General features: G+C 42.7%; 3 protein-coding genes across 4 annotated transcripts; 2 read left to right on the top strand and 1 right to left on the bottom strand.

The window, feature by feature from the left end:
* The first annotated feature begins 491 nt into the window (after positions 1-491).
* eci1 (enoyl-CoA delta isomerase 1) lies at positions 492-4,474 on the top strand. Its single transcript, XM_084037907.1, has 7 exons — positions 492-635; positions 1,128-1,253; positions 1,479-1,606; positions 1,876-2,022; positions 3,354-3,475; positions 3,817-3,995; positions 4,119-4,474. Exons 1-7 carry the CDS (start codon positions 593-595, stop codon positions 4,283-4,285), a joined length of 912 nt encoding a protein of 303 aa, XP_083894033.1. The 5' UTR covers positions 492-592; the 3' UTR covers positions 4,286-4,474.
* A 151-nt stretch (positions 4,475-4,625) lies between these two features.
* dnase1 (deoxyribonuclease I) lies at positions 4,626-10,575 on the bottom strand. Its single transcript, XM_084037908.1, has 9 exons — positions 10,494-10,575; positions 9,191-9,329; positions 7,390-7,478; positions 7,181-7,267; positions 6,573-6,688; positions 6,168-6,280; positions 5,849-6,003; positions 5,674-5,767; positions 4,626-4,986 (listed from the first exon to the last, which is right to left on the bottom strand). Exons 2-9 carry the CDS (start codon positions 9,326-9,328, stop codon positions 4,921-4,923), a joined length of 858 nt encoding a protein of 285 aa, XP_083894034.1. The 5' UTR covers position 9,329; positions 10,494-10,575; the 3' UTR covers positions 4,626-4,920.
* Positions 10,576-12,386: 1,811 nt separating this feature from the next.
* naa60 (N-alpha-acetyltransferase 60, NatF catalytic subunit) lies at positions 12,387-21,580 on the top strand. 2 transcript variants are annotated; one of them, XR_014599087.1, is made up of 8 exons: positions 12,387-12,583; positions 14,267-14,382; positions 14,954-15,083; positions 15,890-15,986; positions 16,960-17,194; positions 17,739-17,905; positions 18,000-19,854; positions 19,885-21,580. XR_014599087.1 is itself a non-coding variant. In XM_084037700.1 (7 exons), the coding sequence occupies exons 2-6, from the start codon at positions 14,273-14,275 to the stop codon at positions 17,893-17,895; spliced, it is 729 nt and encodes a 242-aa protein (XP_083893826.1). In that variant the 5' UTR covers positions 12,387-12,583; positions 14,267-14,272; the 3' UTR covers positions 17,896-17,905; positions 18,000-21,580. The 2 variants fall into 2 exon arrangements, 1 of the variants encoding a protein (XP_083893826.1); XM_084037700.1 differs by having other exon boundaries at positions 18,000-21,580.
* The last annotated feature ends 800 nt before the right edge of the window (positions 21,581-22,380 follow it).

Raw genomic sequence — 22,380 nt, 5'->3', positions numbered from 1 at the left:
ATTTAAGTCTGCGTCTCCCCTTGTCTTGTGCCAGTTCGTCTTTCGTCTCTCGTCACTTTGTCACGTCAAGATCCTCCAGCCACAGTCCATAGCCTTGCCAAGTTGCCTTGCCAGAACGAACTGGCCAGTATGGACTCAGCAGGGGTCAGGCAGTTTGTGGAACTCCTCCAGGCCCGAGAAGTTTGCTGTCCTGCCTGGAAGAGTCCCGGACAGCGATGGGGTCTCGACTCATACACCTTTCAGAGCAACTCCAGGGCTTACGGGAACACCTCGCTCCACCTACCACAGGAGCTCCACCGATCACAGCCAAGCTATCGGCCATGGTTTCATAAATCATAGAAAAGTGTTGTTTTTCTTTTCTTTTCTTTTTGTCTATTTGTGTTTTGTTTTGTTTTTATTAATTTACCTAACCCAGGGACGAGATGTCATGCATACTCCGTTACACTAGGTGGCGGTATGCACCTTATAGCTAACGGTTGCAAATAGCCAAGAAGAAGAAGAGAAGCAGCAGAAGTAGCAGAAGAAAACGAAGAAGAAGAAGAAGACGAAGAAAAGTAGCTGTCTAGTCTCCGTTCACAGACGGGAAGATAAAATGGCATTAAGAGCAGCGTTGAGGAATAAATGCGGCTGGGCGAGTATGTCTGCTTGTTTATGCACCTGTCATGCATTCACCTTCGGCTGTTATCTGAATTAGCTTTGTTAGCTCAGTTAGCTCGACACTGGTAACTGGAGCAAAGGTCAGAGGACACGGCATTAAAAATGCCCTCAATTAAAAAACATACGCAACCTTTTTTATTTTATTTTGGTGCATCTACGCCTAATGTCCTTTAACTGTCCTAGCATGTCTTTTTGGAACAAACCCCAGGCTCTTTGTTCAGAGAAGCTCAAGTTATTAATTTATTCTTATTTAATGTTTTGAAGAATATGGCAGGTGTAGGGCCATTCCTGTTGAACAAATGATAGAGTTGCTCCTACTTTTACTACGGTTACTGTATCGTCTTGTCTCATTTAAAATATTTGACTCCACCATTCTTAAGTGCAATTCTTACACGCTGAATCAATTGGATTGTCATAATATGACTGTAATGCTGCTGCAGTTGTAACTAAATTGTACGTTTTGTTTGCAGGTCTTCTTTCCCAGCGGTTATCCTGCAGCAGTCATGGCAGAGTACATGTGTCTCCTGTCCTCGTCTCTCAACAGAGGAGCAGCTCCACCTCGCCCAAGATAGAGGTGGATTTTGACCAAAACACTGGTAAACATTTTGCCAACCTATCAGTGCATCTTCTGTATGTTGAAAAAGCCATAGGAAATGTAAATCAGATATTGCTGTCGACCTTGATGGCCATCACAGTTTTTAACTGATTACAAGTTCAAATTAGAGCCTTGCCATCATCTCTTTTCCTTTTGAGACGAACTTGTAGGGAATTTATCATCTGAAGTATTGAGGTAGATCATCAGCATCTCGGTCTCTCTGCAGGGGTGGCTGTGATGCGTCTGCAGAATCCGCCCGTCAACAGCCTCAGTTTAGATTTCCTCACGGAGTTCTGCATCGGCGTGGAGAAGCTGGAGATGGATAAGAGCTGCAGAGGCCTCATCCTCACCTCGGTACAGTATATGACTTCATGGTTTCAAGCAGCAGAGCCTTTGTGTTCGTATTACAAGGTAGTAAATGATAGCGAAGCGTTATAATGCTTGTAACTGCAGTGTAGTAAATACTCTAATGTTTTACAATGTTATGTAGATCTGTGTAATTAGCATGTTCACTCCTGGAGTGTGTGAAACAATTTACTGCCTTGCAAAAGACGTTCTCAGAAAGAGAGGGAGGCTGTAATTTAAGTGAAAAGTGTGTGTGTTATTTTGTTGTTTGAATCCAGGGCCAGCCCAAGGTGTTCTCAGCCGGGCTGGACATCATGGAGATGTACGGGAAGAGTCCGGAGCGCTGTGGAGTTTTCTGGAGAGCCGTTCAGGAGATGTGGCTGAAACTCTACAGCTCCGACATGGTTACGATAGCTGCGATCAATGTACGTACCGCTGATGATCCCCCTGGTTGGAGAACGACTCAGACATAACATTTACATTTAGGTCATTTAGCAGACGCTTTTGTCCAAAGCGACTTACAATAAGTACATTTGTCAAAAGAAAGAGAGAAAGAAACCACAACATATCATTGCTGATAAAGTAAGAGCTAAAAATAGAACAAGTGTTAAATCTTCGTCTGAGTAAAGTAGTAGCTGTTCAGCAAACATACCTTAAGAACAACAGTGCTATGATCAAAGTGCTATAGGTAAGGATTTTTTTTTGGGGGGGGGGGGGGGGGGGGGGGTCTTGTTAGTGGGTCTTGCTATGCAGAGTCGAGGTGAAGTCTTAACAGCTGAGTCTTGAGCCTTTTTTTGGAAGATGGCAAATGACTCTGCTGTGCTGACATTAGTCGGGAGTTCGTTCCACCACTGAGGCGCCAGAACAGAGAAGAGTCTGGACTTTGCTGAGCGACATTTGTTTGATTTCAGCGATGGTGGTACCAGCCGGCCAGCTGAAGTAGAGGAGCGAAGTGCTCGCTTCGGGGCATGAGGTTTGACCAGTGTTTGAAGGTAGATGGGTGCCGTTCCATTGATGGCCCTGAAGGCCAGTGCCATCGTCTTGAATTGGATGCGTGCTGCAACAGGGAGCCAGTGGAGGTCACGGAGGAGGGGGGTCACATGGGAGAATTTGGGTAGATTGAAGATAAGGCGTGCTGCAGCGTTCTGGATACGCTGCAATGGTTTAATCGCGGAGGCCGGGAGTCCGGCCAGGAGAGAGTTGCAGTAGTCAAGGCCGGAGATGACCAGGAGTTGCGTTGCATCCTTTGTGAGGAAAGTCCGAATCCTGCGGATATTGTAGAGGGCAAATCTGCAGGATCGGGCCACAGGATAGTTGCTCATCGAGGATTACCCCCAGGTTCCTCGCAGTTGAGGAAGGCAAAACTGTGATGCCCTTGACAGTGACCGACAGGTCCATGCGAGGGTCTTTCCCTGGGATGAAGAGGAGTTTGGTTTTATTCAGGTTAAGCTTGAGGTGATGTGCAGTTGTCCAGACAGAGATGTCAGCCAGACAGTCCGAGATGCGAGTTGCAATGTGAGTGTCAAAGGTTGGGGGAAAAGAGAGGAACAGCTGAGTGTCATCTGCGTAGCAATGGTAGGAGAATCCATGCGATGTAATTACAGAGCCTAGTGATCTGGCGTAGAGTGAGAACAGAAGCGGTACTAATACTGAGCCTTGAGGGACACCCGTGTCCAGAGAACAGGGTTTGGACATTGGACATAATGTGCAGAAGAAGAATAAATCAAATCCATCTACCTTGTCGCTCCCTTCTCAGGGTTCCAGTCCTGCTGGCGGCTGTCTCATGTCTATGACGTGTGACTACAGGATAATGGCGGACAACCCGCGTTACAGCATCGGCCTGAATGAGACACAGCTGGGCATTGTAGCACCTTTTTGGTAAGGAAGTACAGATGCCCTCTTTTTTTGTTATTGTTTAACCAGAAAGCAGCCAAATACACCAGAATCCATTGACAATGGAAGTCATTTTACCGTGCCGTAAAAAGCACACTTCACTCAAATTCGGCAGAAACAAAATAGAATTCACCAAAACCACTTTTGGCTGCTGATCAAGTTTGACATCCTGGATATAAACTGCAACGTATATTTTAGACCCTTCTGTCTGTTTCTCTCTTATAGTTTTTCCAAAAATGTGATAACTGATACATTTTTCTTCAGGGAGTGAAGTTAGGGACTTTGTGGGCTAGATAGTCAAACGGATTTCCATCTGCTTCCTGCAGGTTTAAGGACACCATGACGAACACAGTGGGCCACCGAACCACGGAGTTGGCTCTGCAGTTGGGGCTGCTCTACAACCCCTCAGAGGCCCTGAAGATAGGACTGGTGGACCAGCTGGTACCGGAAGACCAGGTCCTCACCACAGCCACACAGACCATGACCAAGTGGTTGGCTATTCCAGGTACATTGGCACCAGGTTGCTACTACCTGTTGCTGCCACTAATACAAGTACCAGCATTAATGCACGGCGACATTTATTTTTTTGGGAATCTGTGAGCTAATCGTCCGTCCGTTTCCTTTTCAGACCACGCCAGATCGATCACCAAGTCTATGATGAGAAAGCCAACCATCGACAAGCTGGCGTCCAACAGAGAGGCTGACGTCCAACACTTTGTCAACTTCATCACCAAAGACTCCATTCAGAAGTCGCTCCGCATGTACATGGAGATGCTTAAAAAGAGGAGGGGCTAGAGGAGAGTGCGTGTCGGTGGGGGTCCAGGGCGTTGTTGATGAGAACCGAAGAGATGAAACCTCTTGTGTTACGAAGACAGTCTGCAGCTGATTTTGTTATGCGTCCCTGTGATAAACAATGACAATAAATTAACCTTGTACCTTTAGTTGACACTAACGATTTGTTGACAAATAAAGGTTTTCCATCTACGTTTGGACTTAAGGTAAAATAACACATTCAATTGTTATCCACAATTCCAATTTTCTTTCAAACAGCTGCTTATTTAGAAAAATAATTAGTAAGCTAGTTAGCTCATGCTAACAGTTGATGTTTGCGTCAAAGCAGTTAACCTGAGATTTCTGAAGGAACGATTGTATTCAGGTGAGAGGGTGGATTGGTGTGATTATAGAATTAATTTAAGGCTCCACAATAATAAAAATGTAAACAGTATGCTTTGAAAATCACTGTTGGTGTTTAAGCTATTAGAAAAAAAAAGTGCCTCTGAATAACTCTGAGTTTTGTTTGTGCTGCAGTAACATTAACAATAGAGCAACCAAGATAATTTGCAGATGAGTTTATTTTGTAATAAGTAAATTTTCTCCACATGATAATTCGGATTGAGCCTGGAGGTCCGTTGGACGGTTATGGGGATGATTCAGACGGCAGCAGTCTGGCCGATGAGCTCCACCTCCACAGGGAAATGGTCACTGACAGCCAGTGCCTGAAAGAGCAAATGACAGAATGTTTATGACACAAAAAGGACTTAGTCATCCTGAGTAAAAATAAGGAAAATACATTAAGAAACTTGTATGTTTGTTTTTTTGATATTTGCCATCAGGATGACATTTTTATCACTGCCAGAGGCTAACGCTATATGGGGGTCCTTGGCATGTGAACGTTTGGAACCCCTTGCATACATCGTTTTTTTTTCCTTGCACGCTAAAGTACGTTTTATAATAGTCAACAAACAAAACAAAAACTTGTAAAAAACTTCAATGCGCTGGTTTATTGGGGACTACTTCTCAGTTGATCTGGGAACAGGCATTTCCTCGAGGAAAAAATAGTCAAACATGCAACCTTCCGTAAAATGGCGGGTTGTCCTCTTGGTGTTTTTTAGATGTTGTTGTCGGCGAACTTTGTTACCTCTGCGTGGAAGTAGGCTAACATTTGATGCCCCTTTCCAGTCTTCGTACTAAGCTAAGCTAATGGCAATAGCTTTATATTTACTTTATAGCTAAATTGTCAGCTGTTAGCTAGCTAGCTAGCATGGGAATGTTCATTGTATTCCTATTTGTACTGTATGTGGAAACATGTATTCAAGTAATAACAAGAAAAGTTAAAAGTAATAAGTGTTTTTGTGTATTGCAACTATAGTGAAAACTGCAAATAAAGCTCAAGCCGTTTTTACCAGACTGTGGCTGAGATTCAAGTCCACCATGTAGTCGTAGACCTCGGCGCTGCCCGGCACCACTGCCTTCAACGAGTCGGTAGTGACCACAATCCTGCACAGACGGGACCAGAGGAGGGATGACGATACAGATAATTAAGATTGTAAGTGTGTGTGCATGTCTGTGTGTTTCCACCTGTCGTATGGGCAGTAAGTATGCGACACCGTGGTGTCGGCCTCGTTGCCGATCAGCCAGTGGAAGCTCTTGTCCGTAAAGAGACGAATCTTCTGCCAGTCGGAGCCGGACACATAATTGCAGCCAGTGTTGAAGTCACCCAGCAGCACGATGTCCTGCAGCCACAGCCATTTCTCACATTTACCAAATTAATTCTCCTTTGTTATGATGTGAAGTACTTTGAGTCTGCCTTGTGTATGGAAGGTGCTATACAAATAAAGTTGACTTGCCTTGCCTTGCCACAGTTTTCATTGCATATTGTGTGCAGGACCGTACTCACATTGGTGTTCCAGCGGAGGCGGACGTCGGCCACCACATCGTAGAGGGCGTTCACCTCCTCCACGGCAAAGTCTGGAGAGGTGTGCTGGGGGATCAGGACAAAGTTCCTCGCCGCTTTGAAACAGGAGGGAGGAAGGAGTAAAGACAAAGAGATGGATTGAGAGTTCTGGGTACATCAATCATAACCATTGGCAGGACAGAGTTGGGCCCTAATTGGCTGATAACTCTGGGGCAGAAAAAATTAAAGTGGAGCAATGTCAGGTTTTTTTATTGGGCTGAGCAGCTGTTTTGCCAAAATCTGCAAGGGTTGTTTGCGAAGCAGCTGCGTCTCAGTGTGATCGGGACCCAATGAATGAGGCAATCGCTACATCGCTAGCGTCTGACCACGAAAAAAGAAGAAGCTTACCAGGTTGTTTGGAGGTGAACATGACGACGAACGGCTCTCTGATGAAGGTGTCCGTCCCGCAGGGCTCGCAGCCGTCGTCGTAGGTGTAGTTCTTCACCACGGCCACCGTCTGCTCTCTAGAGAGGAAACACTCGACTCAGATTCATCTGTCACCGCCTTTCAACTTTCTTTTAAGGACTTTAAATGACCTTTGGGATTTCAGGGGATCTGTTAGCAAAAATAGAATATAATTTGAATAACTATTTTTTCATTTTTATTGTGTTAAATTGCCTGAAATGAAGAATCCTTGTGTTTTCGTTTCACGTTTCTTTACGGAGTGTTTCTACGGTAGCCCAGATCGGACAAACCAAACACTGCCACTAAAAAGGGCCTTTGACGTTTTAATTGTCGGTTCTCCGACGCACTTGGAAAGGGAGGGGCGAGCAGAAGGGCTGCCACTGAATCTTACATACTGGACCTTTAAATGCCTTTGTAAAGAAATTTCGATCGATGATGTGAGAAGCTGACGAAAGTGCCGCGTTTTGGCTCCACTAAGACCAGCTACAACATAACAAAATCAGCAATAAAAATGCACAACAAGTATTTCAGTGTTTGAAGCTCCTGTTCACCTGTAGAGGAAGAGATACCTCTCCTTGTAGGTGCTGCGACCCAGAGGCTCACTGACGATGTGACGGTACCTGAACGGAGAAGAACACCTGGGAAAACACAAACAGAGACGTCGATGAAGAGCATCGTTTCATCTCATATCAACCGACTAAACTTCAACTCCCAAAGGGCAGCGTGTTCTGCATGTAGTAATAACACTGTTAACTCTGACTTGTTGACGTGCTCCATGAGTCTTTTGGTCGCCGACAGATCGCTGTCTCTCACCTCCTGGATCAGAATGATGTCGTAGCGATGGACAATCTGAAGTACAAAACAACACATATCTGATTGAAGTTTGTGTAGCAGCAGCGTCTTGTTATAATAGTTATTCATGTATGGTTTTCCTGAAGCAAACATCTGTCATTATCGTTAAAGGGGGCACTCCACTGATTGGACAGTGTTTTATTTATGAGACCCCACCTCCTCAGAGAGAAAAAGGAAGCGAGACGCCCAGACGGCAACGTCCAATACTGAAAAGTGAAGCCCAGATTGAAGTGCCTTAAACTTTCATTCTCTCTGCTGGCCATCAGGGGGCGTCTCTTCTGATTGTTAAAAGAAGTCTGATTGCACGGATGTCTATGGGAAAATTACCCTACTTATCTCTTGATTTATTTATAAACATTGTAAACATGAGTTTCTTAAACTCTAGTTTCAAGTCTTCTTCAACACAGCATGATGTTCATTTAGTCAATGATGGTCCATTTAGAGTCAAAGAGACCAGAAAGCAGGGGGGCGGGGCTACCTGGTGATTGACAGGTCGCTACCACGCTACCAATGCAGTTACTAAGACGATTTCACTCTTAGCTGTAAAGTTGACTTTAAATAATGAAGCTAACTTTGTCAACAGCATCACACCAGAATCCAAATGGATCCAGATCCAGTAAGGATGCTGCTCTGCCCTTGTGTTCATCAGATCCACACGTCGCTCCTCCGCAGTCCTAATATGGTCACTTCCTTGACTGGTTGCAAAAATCCATGAGACAGCCAAAATCCAAGATGGCGACGACCAAAATGCTGAAGTCCAGGGATCAAAACCGTGTCCCACAAACCAATTAGACATCCCGACGACTACACCCACTTCTTACATACAGTCTGTGCTCACGACTGTCACATCGCCCCAGCTAAGGGTTCCCTCTTATGTTGTTAGTTCTGTCCTGTGCTTTATGTATTTTATTTTGGTACTCACCTTGCTGTCTCTGCCCTAGGTCCTGTGTCCTTCCCTCCTATGTGATTACCTGCCCCGCCCTGATGTGTTTCACCTTTGTCACGTTGTCCCTCCTCCCCTTTGTGCGTAAATAGTTTGTTCCCCTCACCTTCAGTGCCAGTTCGTTTAGCCTCGTCTATCGTTCCAGCGTTATTCCTTGTGTCCTAGTGTTTCTCTCCGGTTACTGGATTTTTGTCCCATCTCTCCGACCCTGCCTCTGCCTTAACCCTTGGATTTGTTTGCTCCTCTGGACTGCTTACCTGTGTACCGAACCTTTCTGGAAAATAAACCTGTTGTCTGTGTCCTGCATTTGGGTCATCATCTGTTCGCTCCGTAATAACGGCTTAACTACTTCCATCATCATCCACGATAAAACAATGTGTTTGAATGGGCAAGTCTGGATTTATTAGGCATTTTGCTTGTTCCTGATCGTTCAGCCCTACATGGGAAGTATTAATCCCACTACCTATGAAAAACAGCTGTATCGTGTCATTAACAGCTGTGGAGGAGAAAATAACTCCTTTAATGCATATGAGATGTCATGGGTGGAAAACCTGCAATTTAACCTTGGGACATAGAATTTAAAAGCCATGAGAATTCACCTGGACTTTCTAGATGTGTAAAAGAGTGCCCCTTTAATTTCCCAAATCCTCTGAACCAAACATTATTATTACTAAATCTTAACAACGTGCCTATATATATATATATATATATATATATATATATATATTGTGATTAAATATAGTCAAAAAGGAATACAGTTCCAGACCGTGCTGATGATGTCCATCAGAGTCGCGTTGGAGGACTTCTTGTCTCCGAAGGACTTGATGTTGAAGGCGCCCAGCAGCAGAGAGCTCGAAAGATGCAGCAGGGCCAAAAGGAGACCCGAAGACACCACCAAACGCATCCTGTTCCCCGAAGAGGTCAGATATTAAAGTTTGTTTAACTCTAAATCTTGATTGTATGATACTCGGACAGCGTGTGATAGTTAAACTCGTGAAAGTCCACTAGCTTCGCCGTGGGAGTCAGAGACGGACGTAACACCTGCACCGTAGACACAGGATAAACAGGATCCCTGTTCCTGGCAGGTTATCTCTCCGCACGCCTGCAACTTAGCGTTTTATGTGCTGCTTGTTTTGTTGTTGCAAGGGCTTCTGGGTAAAAGATTACTCCAGCTGAAAAATATGTTACCTTGTTACCCTGGTTACACTCGTGCGAAGGTGATTCCTGGTGTAAAGGTTGTCAAATGTGACTCTAGTGTAGACATTTTGTTCCGGTAATCATACTGATGTGTAACTGGTACATAAAGTACCACCCTTGTGTTTAATGAGACATGGAGCGCTGGTTAAAGATAATGTCTAGTGTTTGATTGTCTGCATGAATTGGAATTTGCAGCAAAAACAGGTTTACAATAATTATCTTCAATCTTACTGTAATTGTAACACAATGTTATTATTGCTCTGCTTCCATCTGCAGTTTTAATAAAGGAGTCTTAAAGAGGACATATGACACTTCTTTGACAATTCAAACGTGTATTTCAGGTTCCTACGAAACATGTGTACATGCTTTAATGCTCAAATCACACTTTAGTTTCCCATCAGGCTGTGCTGCAGCAGCTCTCCTCAGCCTCTCTCTGAAACGCTCCGTTTGACCTCCTGCCCCTCCCTCCCAAAAAGCCCAGTCTGCTCTGATCGGTCAGCCGCTTTGTGTTTGTCAGAAACGTCCCGACCCCTTACCATCACCAGATAACAGGTTGATCTGCTGAGGAATAGTGATGAAATGAATTTAAGCCCCTTCAACTTGGGGACATTTACGTTTGCAAAGCAGCAAACAGCGTCCCATGCAGATGTGTTACTTGGTGACATCATCACCACGTCAAGGTGATGATCACGTCAACATTTTAATTGAGGCGTTTGAAGCAGTTCTCTGTGGGTGAGAGTAGCTCTTTAGGCTTGGACCCTCTTACATCACCTTTTACATGCACAAAAATTAAAAAAACACACTGAAGGAAAGGAAGAAAAGCACAAAAGTTTAACAGGTTCTTTTTTAAATAAGAGTCGGAGGGTATCTACCTGCTCCTGTGAGTAGCACGGGGAAGGAAAAGGTGTTCAGCAGAGCACAGGGGCCGGCTTGTGTGAATCCCAGGAGGCTTTGCTGCGAGTTCTCAACTAAAGCATCGGTGGCATCTCTCCTGAGGTTTTTATTCACCTGCAAGTGCATGTGACTGGGGAGGGACGAAGGGAGGAGGCGTGTTGTGGAAGGGGGTCCGGGGTTTTCAGGTCAAACGGGTCCTTAGAGGACGCTTTTATATCTGCGTATCAGCTACAATGTGGCTTTGTCGTGGAGAAATTCAGAGAATTCATCAGGTGACGTACCGTGTTCGTTTGCCAAATGTGAGTCAGTGTGTTAGCTATTTCCCATGGTGATTATATGTCATGACATTATGGGTTATTTTAAGTTTTTAAAATAGCTTCATCTTTGTGTCATTTCCCTCCAGGTCCTCTGATTGGACCAGCAAATCAATAAAGTAAAAGTTCTGTCTTTAGGGAAATATTTCCATCTGTATGTCCGCACTGCATCATTGTTGTACTACTACTCTACTACTACTACTACTACTACTACTCCCTAAAGACATCTAACATAATTGATTTTCTTCTGTGCTGCATGGAAGTTTTCAGGATTTATACGCTGCATTTTGGATCTTTATAGAAAATAAACTTTGAAGCAAACACAGATATGATAAAAAGATAACGTGACCTGAATTGCAAAAATGCTGAGTCATTTCCAGGTTTTAGGACTCCTGCAGGACTTGATATCGAAGACCACATTTACTCGATTATTATGGCATTTTGATTCAAATGTAGCAGATTTGTCGGCTGGACATTAAATCTGTCAACTCTGCTCCAGCGTAGCATAACACAAATAGTGTTCAAGATTAGTAATCCAGATTACACCAAATGCCTTCCCTATGTTTGTGACGTGACTTAAATATAACATCTGACCATTTTTGTTGCCCCTTTTTAGGCGGCAAGGAATGAAATTTAGTCATCTTCAACATTCTTCTGTTATGATCCCAGAAATAACAGGCATTTTATTATCTCAAATGGCTTGAAAAATAGGGCGCACGCCTGTCAATTTAAACAGTAACTAAAGTAAAACAACTCTAAATGAAAGAAATTGCAGGATAATTTTTTATTGCAATGCAATCACCATATTAACTCCAGAGTGGCATCATGCTGTATTTTAATAGGTTGTCCTATTTATTATGTGTTATTTCAACCGGTCAAAGCACGCTCACCTCCTGAGCTACAGTGTGCAGATGATCAACAGAGGCTATTTTTACCTGCTCCAGCGACGGTGAGAAGGCTACAGGTGGCGTGAATGTGTGATAATAAGCGAGTTGATTTCGGGTCAGACTTTCTGCTCTATTGGGCGACGTTTACATGGTTTTCATGCCAAACTGTAATATATTCCAGTCAAAACACAAGATGAAAAAAAACTCAAGCTTGATGATCAAATATGGCTCATATCATCACATTCACTTGTTTACACATTACATTTATAAAATATAATTATAATATACATTTATATATAATAAAAAAAATGTATAAAACATTGAGCATGGAAATGTATTAGAATGGAAGCAGTACATTATTTAATATTCGTACTTGTATAATAATGACTTCTTTTCTACTTTTTAAATGCTAGAATTCAACACGCAACAAACTACACTGTAGTATTTGTACTTTTACTTACGTTAAAGATCTGAGTAGTACTCCTTTTAACACCAGTAGAAGCACAGCAACAGGGAGAGGGAGTAGATTATTTAATTCCTAGTACACTCTACAGCCCAGCAGGTGGCGACAAAGCGCTAACTTCACTAACATCTGACCAACCGGCGAATCACAGAAAGGAAACGCCGAGTGACGTCATTTGTGTAGCCGCAAACAGGAAGAAAACATCCAGCTGTTATCTAAGCAGGGAGAGCTCTCTGGCTATCTTAGCAGCCCGTGTAGCATTGGCACAAGAATGAAACGGCATTGAGAGTCGGGATATAAACGGACTGTTTTATCATGCTGTGTCCGGAGTAGTGACCGCATCGATAGACACCCAAGGAATATAACCCTCCTCGACTTTCCTCCGGCCCGGGTGTCGAAACGAGGTACGTTAGCTTAGCAACAGAACGTTAGCTTAGCAACAGAACGTCAGCTAGAGGTGCTGTGGTTAGCTTGCTTGCTAATTAGCACGGAGTTGTTATACTTGTATGAGACCACTTTGTCAGGTCACTGCCTTTCCGTCTAGTGTATTAGACTATTCTATTTATTTTATTATTTGGATAGCACGCTTAGGGTGTTGTTATCAGATAAACATGCGCGAGCAGTGACAGGGACACCAACTCCCGAGAATCCAAGCAGACAGCTACAATAGAAGTTGACGTTAGATGGATACTTGTTGTTATGAAGTGACGCTACAAACGTAATGCAGTTAAAACGATGCTTGTTGTTGGGGATTTGCCATCTCGTTAGCAAGGCAAGCACACCGCGACTCATTTTGTGCAGAAAATGATGTGTTTCAGCATCGTGATCACTAGAGACGGACATAATGCATTATTCACAGACGTATGTCTGCACAACACGCGCCTGCCATTAGTCGACTTTGTCACTAGTCTGTGACGATGTTCAACAGCAAAGATGAAAGGTCAGGACTTAGAATAAATGCCTTTACTTCCAGATGCCGTTACACAGAGCAGCGTGTGAAAATGAGCTGCTTTTCCCTAAGTTATAGGATGTTTTTATGTATTGATACACCAACAATTTCATAAAAAACATTGCAGCTTTATAATTTGAATAATTCAAAACAGAGTTATCGGCACAGATAGAGGCTGCAACTAATGATTATAGGATAATAGAAACCTGCCCAGCACAGTGACCCAGAACCTGAGGTGACGTTTTCAAAGTACTCCACAAATGAATTAGAAAAAACAGGAAATGTAATGGTGAAATTATTAAAAAGAGTAGAATAGAATAGTCAGTTTCCAGAATAATAATCAACTTTTCTTGAATAACTGATGAATAATTTCTGAAGCAATCACACCAAACACTGTTTCTAGCGTCTATTCAATATTATTAGTTATCGGACTGCTGGTCAGGCAAAACAACCAATTTAAGAGGAATACTTATCACGAAATAACCATTTGTGCACAATTTTCTCATTGTGTGTTACATTGAATTGAAAACTTTTGTTCTTCTCCCACTCTTCTGTGGCAAACAGAGAATTAAAAACCAGGAAAAGGGTTTGATTCATTAAACGTAGCCGTTGCTTTTAACAACATCAAAACCACACCAAAACATCGGTTCACCATTTTGCAGTAATTCATCAAGATATTCTCCATTTTCTGATTCTCTCTGTTCACCACGTAGGCATGCAAGAAAAAAATAGCTTTCTTCAAGAATTCAAGGTCACGCGTGAGGAATTTTGCCTGATCAGCACTCTGATAACTATTAATGTTTGATAGATACTAGAAACGTGTTTTGGTGTGATTGCTTCAGAAATGATAGAAGAAGACTTAATCAGTTATTCAAGAAAAGTTGGTTAATGTTCTGTAAATTGACTATTCTATTATTTAAATAATAATTCTAGCATTCCGATTCCTGGTTTATTGTTATTTATTTGAATTTGATGTTTTGAATAATAAAAGTACATACAAACACACACACAGACATTGAGTTGTAGCCTCCTTCATCTGACATAATAACTATAAGAGGCTATTTTCTGTTCTCGCTCCGTGTGCTCTTTTAGTTTCATGTTTAGGTCCGGGTTTCTGACTCGCTGTCTGTCCCTGCAGGTGTGAATGAGTGACGTGGTGTCTCCCACAGCTCTCAGTGAAGTCCAGCTCCGCTTCCTCTGCCACGATGACATAGAGAACGTCAAGCTGCTCTGCGGTGATTGGTTCCCAATCGAGTAAGAATCTGGTTTAGTGAGCCTGAGGGTAACACTCATTAACATTGGAGTTTGAAGCATTTCATCACGTCTGCAACCAAATCTGGATGGATGTGAACATTTGTACACACTTTGCAGGGGAAACCTTCAAATTTGCATTAATAAGTGCTTATTTACCCCAGTTTTGCACCCACATCAGCTGACTACGGCATGAATATCGTTTGCACTTCGGTGCATTCACAATTAGTTTTGTGCAAGAGTGTCAAATAACCTCTTTCACAACCATTGGCAACTGTGCAGCGTGTTATTCACTGGATGTTTGAGTGTTGTTCTTTGGTAGTCTTGTATAAAGTTCTCAGAGGACATATTTACAATCACGATTATTGGAGAAAAACATTTGATGTTGTGTCAGCAGGAAAAACCCAATTGCTGAGACTGTCTTCATTTTGTTTATTTTGAACGGAGGGAAGTAAAATTGTCCATTATAAAAATAAGGAACATTTCAAACACTGCTGTATTTCACTAAACAGACTCTTTCCCCCAAATGCTGTTGGCCGTGAAAGGCTATAAAACGTCTGCCTTTTGACTGCAGGTACCCAGACTCATGGTATCAGGACATCACCTCCAACAAGAAGTTCTTCTCCCTCGCCGCCACCTTCAGAGGGGGCATCGTGGGAATGATTGTGGCCGAGATCAAAGGCCGGACCAAAGTACACAAAGAGGTACGATGGTTGGCTCCGTTACACGGTCGCTATATGAGGCAGGCTATACAGGCTATATGAGTAGAAAGTCTAATTAATGTCATGAAACTGCAGGATACATGGCGGATGTTTGGTAATTACATACTGGAATAGAATTTAATCATTTGGGCTCTTCTCACTTCAGGCCATTGTTTAAGCTGTACGCTTGGTGGATGGAGTGCCTGGTGTCAAAGCTTAAACTTCCCTTTGGAAGTGTATTTGCATTTAAGAATCTGCCTTCCCAGTGGCTAATTTGCCTGAGCAAAGACCGTCTACTGAGGAGGCAGCACGCAAAACATGTTCAGAGAATTAAAACATATTTACTGTTCATAGAGAGCCAGCTAGTCCTGAGGCTTCCCTCCTCGAACAGCACAGCCTGGCCCAACCACATTATAGCAAAAAAAAAACACATTTACTATTGAACATCTATCACTATATACAGCTATTTGCCTCTAAACGGACGGTGCACGTTCGCAAACCATCATGACTGATCCCAGAGCAAAGTTGACACAAAAATGACATGTAATCCCCTTGATTTTGATCCACTTGACTAAAATGTAATGTCTCAAATCTGCATCTCACAAACACACGCACGTAAAACCCGTTTGTCGTCTTCCATTTTCTTGTTGGTTTTATATGCGTTTATTTTGTGGTACGCACTGAATTCTGTGTGTGCTTTGGCAACACTGTTCAACTGACATTCATGCCTATAAAGCACATTGAAATTGAAGAATGAAGGGTTTTAATCTGCAGTTCTCTCTCCATCTTTATGTGTGTGTGTCTGATAGGATGGAGACATCCTGGCCTCCAGTTTCCCTGTGGACACACAGGTAGCCTACATCCTGAGCCTGGGCGTGGTCAAAGAGTTCAGGAAGCATGGCATAGGTACCCCTCACACAAAATTGCACATTGGAGGACATTGCATTGACTCACAACAACAGTAAAAATTGGATGATACTGCTAAATATGCTGGAAGTTGGTCATTGTTCACTCAGAAATCTCAGAAAAACCCTCCTAAGAGGTTCATAACGTGCCTGAGAATCACCACCTTTTAACAGTTTCTTCCGGTATCACAGCGTTCCACTTGTAGTTGTCTGTACATGCACGAGCAAAACAGAACAGGAACCGCTAATGGCTCATTTGGCATGCTTTTAACGGATCCCATCCTCCAAATTGTCAACAAACACAGGCTGAAACACAGGGCTCAAGTTGTAGACAGATGTCGAAATGTTAATGGCTCAGTTGATTGAAATCTTACAGTGCTTAGCATCGTAAACGTCTAGTAACAGAGTTATTCCTGTCTTAGCTAGACGATGGTGATGCCGTGACTTTCAGCCACTAGGTGTCGCACTCCCCTCCCCACAGGGTTTTGTCAGGATCGGCAGAGATCCAGAAAGTAGCTCACCCCATGATCTCCACTGTTACTTCATAGAAATACGTCCATTGATAAGTAAATTGCACAACTTGAACAGCATGTTTTATGGTTTTATGGCCAAGCAGAGTGAGACTCAGACAGTAAAGTGATGATACATCGTGGAAGAGACACAAAAGTTGTAGATTAAAGTTACTTGATGCAGTTGTAATTGTAATCGTAATCCGTGGTAAAATTAGGATACGGCTAGTTTTAGGTTGTTCTACGTTGTTTGAATGGAAGCAACAGTTACTTATGCTAACGTAGCTGTAAGCCTCGTTAGAAGCAGCAATGAAATGTCAAATATCTCCAAAGAAGGTGAACAAACATTCATTTCCAACCAACATTTTTTAAATGATTAATTCACAATCAATCTTTTTTTTTTTTTAAGGAAAAGTCATACTTTTATCCGGCACCTTTCTAAATGTTCTGTGTATATGTGTACAGGCTCCCTACTGCTGGACAGTTTGAAGGAGCACATCTCAACGACGGCCCAGGACCACTGTAAGGCAATCTACCTGCACGTCCTCACCACCAACAACACTGCCATCCACTTCTACGAGAACAGGGACTTCCGGCAGCACCACTACCTGCCCTACTACTACTCCATACGAGGCGTCCTCAAAGATGGATTCACATATGTGCTCTACATCAACGGGGGGCATCCACCCTGGACGATATTATATCCTTTTGTGGAAGCTGGAAAACAAGACACTCGCCTCCTGTTATTATTATTGGACAGATTTTTAGCTTTTACAGCATCCTGATCGGAGGATTGTCATGCACACATCTTGATTTCATATTTAAATGTTTCTTTTGTACGTCACATTTACAAACATTTACAAAAATTTGCAGCATGACATGTCATCGAAGTTGAGTGAAGCGTGAGTGAAGAAGACGTAAAGTTTGCAATTTGTCGCAATTTCAACTCCAAAATAAGTCGTTGAGGAACGACCTTAAAAACATTTGTAACGACTAACTTAATCAAAGAGTAGAGAGGGTGAGAAAGTAAGACACCTGGGTGGAGCTCGGAGTAAAGCCACTGCTCCTCCAGTTAAAAGGGGGTTGAGGTGGTCCGGTCACCTGATCGGAGTCCTCCATCCGAGCCAGGAAGTGGCCCCCGGGGTAAAATCAGAATTTTAAAAACAAATCAGAAAAATCGGTGAATTGCAAAGGGTGCATCTCTACACATAAATGTTTGCATTTTCTTTAACTTCCTGTCTCACTGACTACATCCAGCACATCGGCTCCACCCTGGCCAGCCTGAGCCCCTGCTCCATCCCTCAGAGGCTGTACCGGCAGGCCCAGTCCCTGCTGCGCTCCCTGCTGCCCTGGTCCAACATCGCCTCTAAGACTGGCATACAGTACAGCAGAACAATGTGACGGCAGCATGGTGGGTGGGAGTCGCCGTGACAGCTTTGGTAGCTAACGACATGACTTTTTACTTCTGTCTATTAATCTCTTTGTTTTTTTGTTTTTTTTTCCAGGAGTGCAACCTCATCAGTCTTCCTCCGTACACACCGAGATGTACACTCACATTCTCAATCTCGTGCGGCGCTCCACACCCTGTGTTTGCCACGGGACTCAGGTCCAACCTGCGTTTCACACCATCGAAGTTTATTCCAGATTCAGCGCACATTTGTCAGCAGACGCCGGTGTCCGGCTGTAGTTCTGTGATAAACGCGGTCGCCACGTTTCAACGTCGTCAGAGGGGCAATGTTGCTTTTCACGCTGGCAGACAGTGTGATCTGGTAAAACCGCAGGACTTCATTTAGTCATTCAGTTATTATACTGTCCCATACACTTCCACACCATCCCGTAGTTACTATAGTAACCTGTGTTTACCCAGTCATACCAAAGCCGAGCAGGGTCGCACCAGGTTCAGATAAAACATGTGAATGCAGAGATGGTAAACACAGGCTGTAATGTTGGTGTGGTAAGGATGTAACACACACACACTGGGAACCCCACAGAGACTAAAGGTCCAACCCTGCCTACGTTTCTGTCTCCATCCTGTCCACCACTGTCACAGAGACTTATGTATACTGTTTGTATATTATATATACTAAGCTAATATATGAATTTATCTCAATATGTATGTCTATTCTATGCTGTTGGTAGGCCTAGTTCAAAGATAAACCCCTCCTGACCCCGCCTTTTTTGTTTTTTGGAGTATAGACTGAAGCCAGAGTGGATTCCACTTTGTAGAGAACAAGTAAATGTGAATCTAGCGATGTGAAGAGCCTAGCGGGGTAGAATTAAGCAGGAAACTTTCAGACACGCTGTTTCCAAAAACAGATTCTTCCCTTTTGAAAATTTGCGACATTGTCCGATTTGCTGTGCGTAACAGCGGCGCTGGGACCCGGACGTTATCGCGCGTTAACAGACACCTCAACCTCGTGTTATGCAGCTCCGTTTGAAACTCTCAGCTTTTCTACGCTGTTTCCAAAAGTTGCCCGCATGTAGTTCATGCAGGAGTAAGGGAGGGTTGCTCTGTCCTTATTTTAGAGTTTATTTTAAAGTGGCTGCAGCCTCGTCCACCTGCTCTGTGGCTGTGAAATCGCTGCTAATGCAGAGACATGTCCAGATTTTAAAACATGGTCCAAGATTAGATGTGTATGTGGGCCTGAAGAAGAGATTAGCAAAATGAAAGTAATGCTCCTGTCACACAACCTGTGTGCCAGCTTGCGTGTGTATGTATGTGTGTATATATCTATATATGTATACATATATATATAGATAGAAAGATATATAAGGGCTGTCAAAATTTTACATTTTTTAACGCATTGTCACAACATTGTTAAACAAAAGAAAGATGGAACAATCAATAAACATGCAACCTCATTAAGCTGCTCCTCTGAGTCTCTTAGCTTTTTTATCTTTAATATTCATATTAACCATGTAACTGATATCACAGTTAAACGGTTAATTATTATTATCCCTACTGCAAACTCTGCTCTGTTTGTATCAGGAAAACACAAATTTGAATGTTGTCAAAGTTATTGTTAAAACTGTGATGGTATTATTAAGTACCCCTATCAGTACTTTGTATTGGTAAGTACTGAAATGTAAGTACTTTTACTGAAAATCGGTGCATCTTCATACTCTCGTGCATTCTCTCAACAATATAGAGTAAAAATTAAAATTGGAATTTCTCGGGTATATAAACACATGATAAATAATAGTGATTAATCCACATCTATTAATCTGATACATCTGAAATGTATAATCATTTCACAGCCCTAATATATAAATATATATATATACATATACATACACACACACAGGGCCTATAGTTAGCACCCAGCAAGTGCCAAATGTTGGTCTGATCGGAGGAAGACAGTTTGAGGTTGTCAGTGAGTAACGTTGTAGGTTTTGTTTTTTTGTTGCACTGTGTTGCACCTGATCCACGTATGTATCGATAGATTTGATAAAGGAAATGGCACTGTAAAGTGTGAGGGCTACTCGTTGTTAAAGGGGGAGGGTTTCGGAGTGAACCAGCCCTGAGCAGGTAGATGGTGAGTTTCAGACATTGTGTATGCAATAAATGTGTTTCATTTGATTGATTGTAAAGACCGGCAGTGTGACTGCCCCTGCTGTATGACTTTCTCTTTCTTTTGTACATCTCCATTGTGATGTCACTACGTTGTCATAAACCTGAGCCTTGTTTTCATTCACAATATGCCGTGATTTCACCTGTTCGTCTTAAAGGGACACTCCGCTGAGTTCATGTTGCACTTCCATACATCTGGTGGACTTGAGAGAGACAGATTAGAGAATAAAAAAAGAAGAAGCAAGACCGCAGAGATATCTGCCTTTTTTCCTCCTACATCTCCCATAATGCAACGTGATAACACATTTTGTGAGACTCAACTTAACCCTAATGCCATGCTCGTGGTTATGTTGTCATCACCGAGAAGCCTCTCTGAAGGTTCTACCGCTCTCACTTGGCCCAGGCAGCCAATCAAATCGAGCGGGAGGTGGGCTTAACGGCTTGACCAACGGCCCTTCAGGAACAACCTGCTTGTCATATTACATTGTATACAATGTTTTCACAGGCTTAGTAGTAATCCCCACCATGAATAACCTGATCGGGATGTGTAGAGCTGGTGAAGTGTCCCTTTAAATACATGGAACAGGTTTCCATTGTGTCCTTGCCTCCTAAAACATCTGGTGCCACAGTAGCAGCATTAGCGTGCTGCCAAAACCATGCGTCTCAAGCACTTGTAGGGAACGGAAGATATTTCATAGGTTGTTTTTTTTTGTTTTTTCATTAAGCCTCATTCATTTTTAATATTGATTGCATTTGAAGTGGCTTTACTTGGTCCGGAACATTCATGTTTTATTGTTTCAATAATGGCTTGAAAAGAAGACGACTGCGTTTTTTGTGTTAAAAATCAACAGTGGATTTCTGTTCCTGTACACTACCTGTCTGTTTCTTGTTCTCTACATTGTACATTTATGTTATTTATTTAGCTGACGTTCTTATGTGTCGCTCATCCTCAACTGTCAAGCAGTAGTCATCTTCCACTGTTAAGGCGGCTCGGAGAGACAAAGGACGGCTCTTGAAATATCGGATACCCCGAAAAACTGATTGTCTTGAACACAAAAAATCAAATTTAGCCCCCTTCCTTTTGTTAAATCTGAATGTTTTCCTGCACTTCTCTGGCTTTTAAAGGTGGACAGAAACATCCAACGTCGTCGTTGCCACCGTCCAGCTGCATTGGTTTCAATCAGCCCTTGTGTTCCAAGGTTCCAAGTAAAATTCTCCTCCGGCCTAAATGTTAGGAGAAGGTGATCAGATAATAGTTTTAACACAATGTGCGCTCTCAGCGAGGGACATGTCTGGAATATGTCTGCAGCGAGCCATTTTAAGCACTTTGTGCACTCGCATGTTCAATTTTTAAAACGTTGACGAAGAATGAAGTCGTATGTCATCTTCCTGATTGGCCCCAATTAATTACGTCTGTATCAGAAAGGGATACAAACCATGATATATAACAATTCATGGTGAAAGATTGCAAATAGGGTTAGTCATGCTGGATTTACTGTCAATAAAGCTCTTTTACAGAACAAATGTACCTGTTTTTGTCATCCATATTGAAGCGAGATGGCTACTGGCACTAGGCATATGAAAATGTCATGTCACCATTATCGTTATTATTATAATTACCAAAATATGCTTAAAACTATTAAAATGGCACCACAACAAACAACATCCAAAGTGGTGGACGGCCGAACAAACATTGCTGGATGTTCATGAGCATAAATGATTCACATAATTGATGATTCATTTGCAAGGTGTTTATTGTAGCCAAAGTAACAACATGCAGGTTGGTATCTGATATCCTCCTTTTTTTTTTGCAGTGCCACGACAAAGTCACTTCTCTCTAAAGACATTTTGGTGTGTTTCCTTTTTGTTGCCTAACCTCTGAACATGTGAAAGGCAAACGGGAGGGGGTCATGTCCTGGCCTCACCCTTTGTTCCTGTTCTCTTTGTTTTCCCCCCAGGGTTGAACAAAAGGGATCGGCAGTGTGGTGGTGGTGACAAAAGAGAGCAATTAAAAAAGGAATTCTAGCGTAGTTATTCCTGCACACCCGCATTGTTTCTGCTGCAGCATTAGAGCTGGATCTATCTAGCTATTTCAAGCCAATAATGAAGCGCCTCAAACTTACATTCTCTCTACTGGCCATCAGGGGGCGACTCCTCTGATTGCAAAAAGAAGTCCGATTGCATTGAAGTTTATAAGAAAATGACCCTATTTCTCACATTGTAACCAGGAGTTTATGGTCTCAATCTTTAGTTTCAAGTCTTCTTCAATACAGCATGATGTTCATTTAGTACATAATGATCAATTTAGAGTCACA

This window comes from Eutrigla gurnardus (genome assembly GCF_963514095.1).
Source record: "Eutrigla gurnardus genome assembly, chromosome: 20".
Lineage (NCBI taxonomy): Eukaryota > Metazoa > Chordata > Actinopteri > Perciformes > Triglidae > Eutrigla > Eutrigla gurnardus.
Note: the sequence above shows the minus strand (reverse complement) of the source record. Positions and strands in the feature narration are given on the sequence as shown.

Excerpts from the sequence above, each read along its gene's own strand:
- eci1 (XM_084037907.1), top strand. The coding sequence starts at position 593 with ATGGCATTAAGAGCAGCGTTGAGGAATAAATGCGGCTGGGCGA. Across the intron at positions 1,254-1,478 it reads GGATTTTGACCAAAACACTG|GGGTGGCTGTGATGCGTCTG; the intron begins GTAAACATTTTG and ends GTCTCTCTGCAG. Across the intron at positions 1,607-1,875 it reads GAGGCCTCATCCTCACCTCG|GGCCAGCCCAAGGTGTTCTC; the intron begins GTACAGTATATG and ends GTTTGAATCCAG.
- dnase1 (XM_084037908.1), bottom strand. The coding sequence starts at position 9,328 with ATGCGTTTGGTGGTGTCTTCGGGTCTCCTTTTGGCCCTGCTGCATCTT. Across the intron at positions 7,268-7,389 it reads CTCATGGAGCACGTCAACAA|GTGTTCTTCTCCGTTCAGGT; the intron begins GTCAGAGTTAAC and ends GTGTTTTCCCAG. Across the intron at positions 6,004-6,167 it reads GCCTCCGCTGGAACACCAAT|GACATCGTGCTGCTGGGTGA; the intron begins GTGAGTACGGTC and ends CTGTGGCTGCAG.
- naa60 (XM_084037700.1), top strand. The coding sequence starts at position 14,273 with ATGAGTGACGTGGTGTCTCCCACAGCTCTCAGTGAAGTCCAGCTCCGC. Across the intron at positions 15,084-15,889 it reads GGACCAAAGTACACAAAGAG|GATGGAGACATCCTGGCCTC; the intron begins GTACGATGGTTG and ends TGTGTCTGATAG. Across the intron at positions 15,987-16,959 it reads GTTCAGGAAGCATGGCATAG|GCTCCCTACTGCTGGACAGT; the intron begins GTACCCCTCACA and ends ATATGTGTACAG.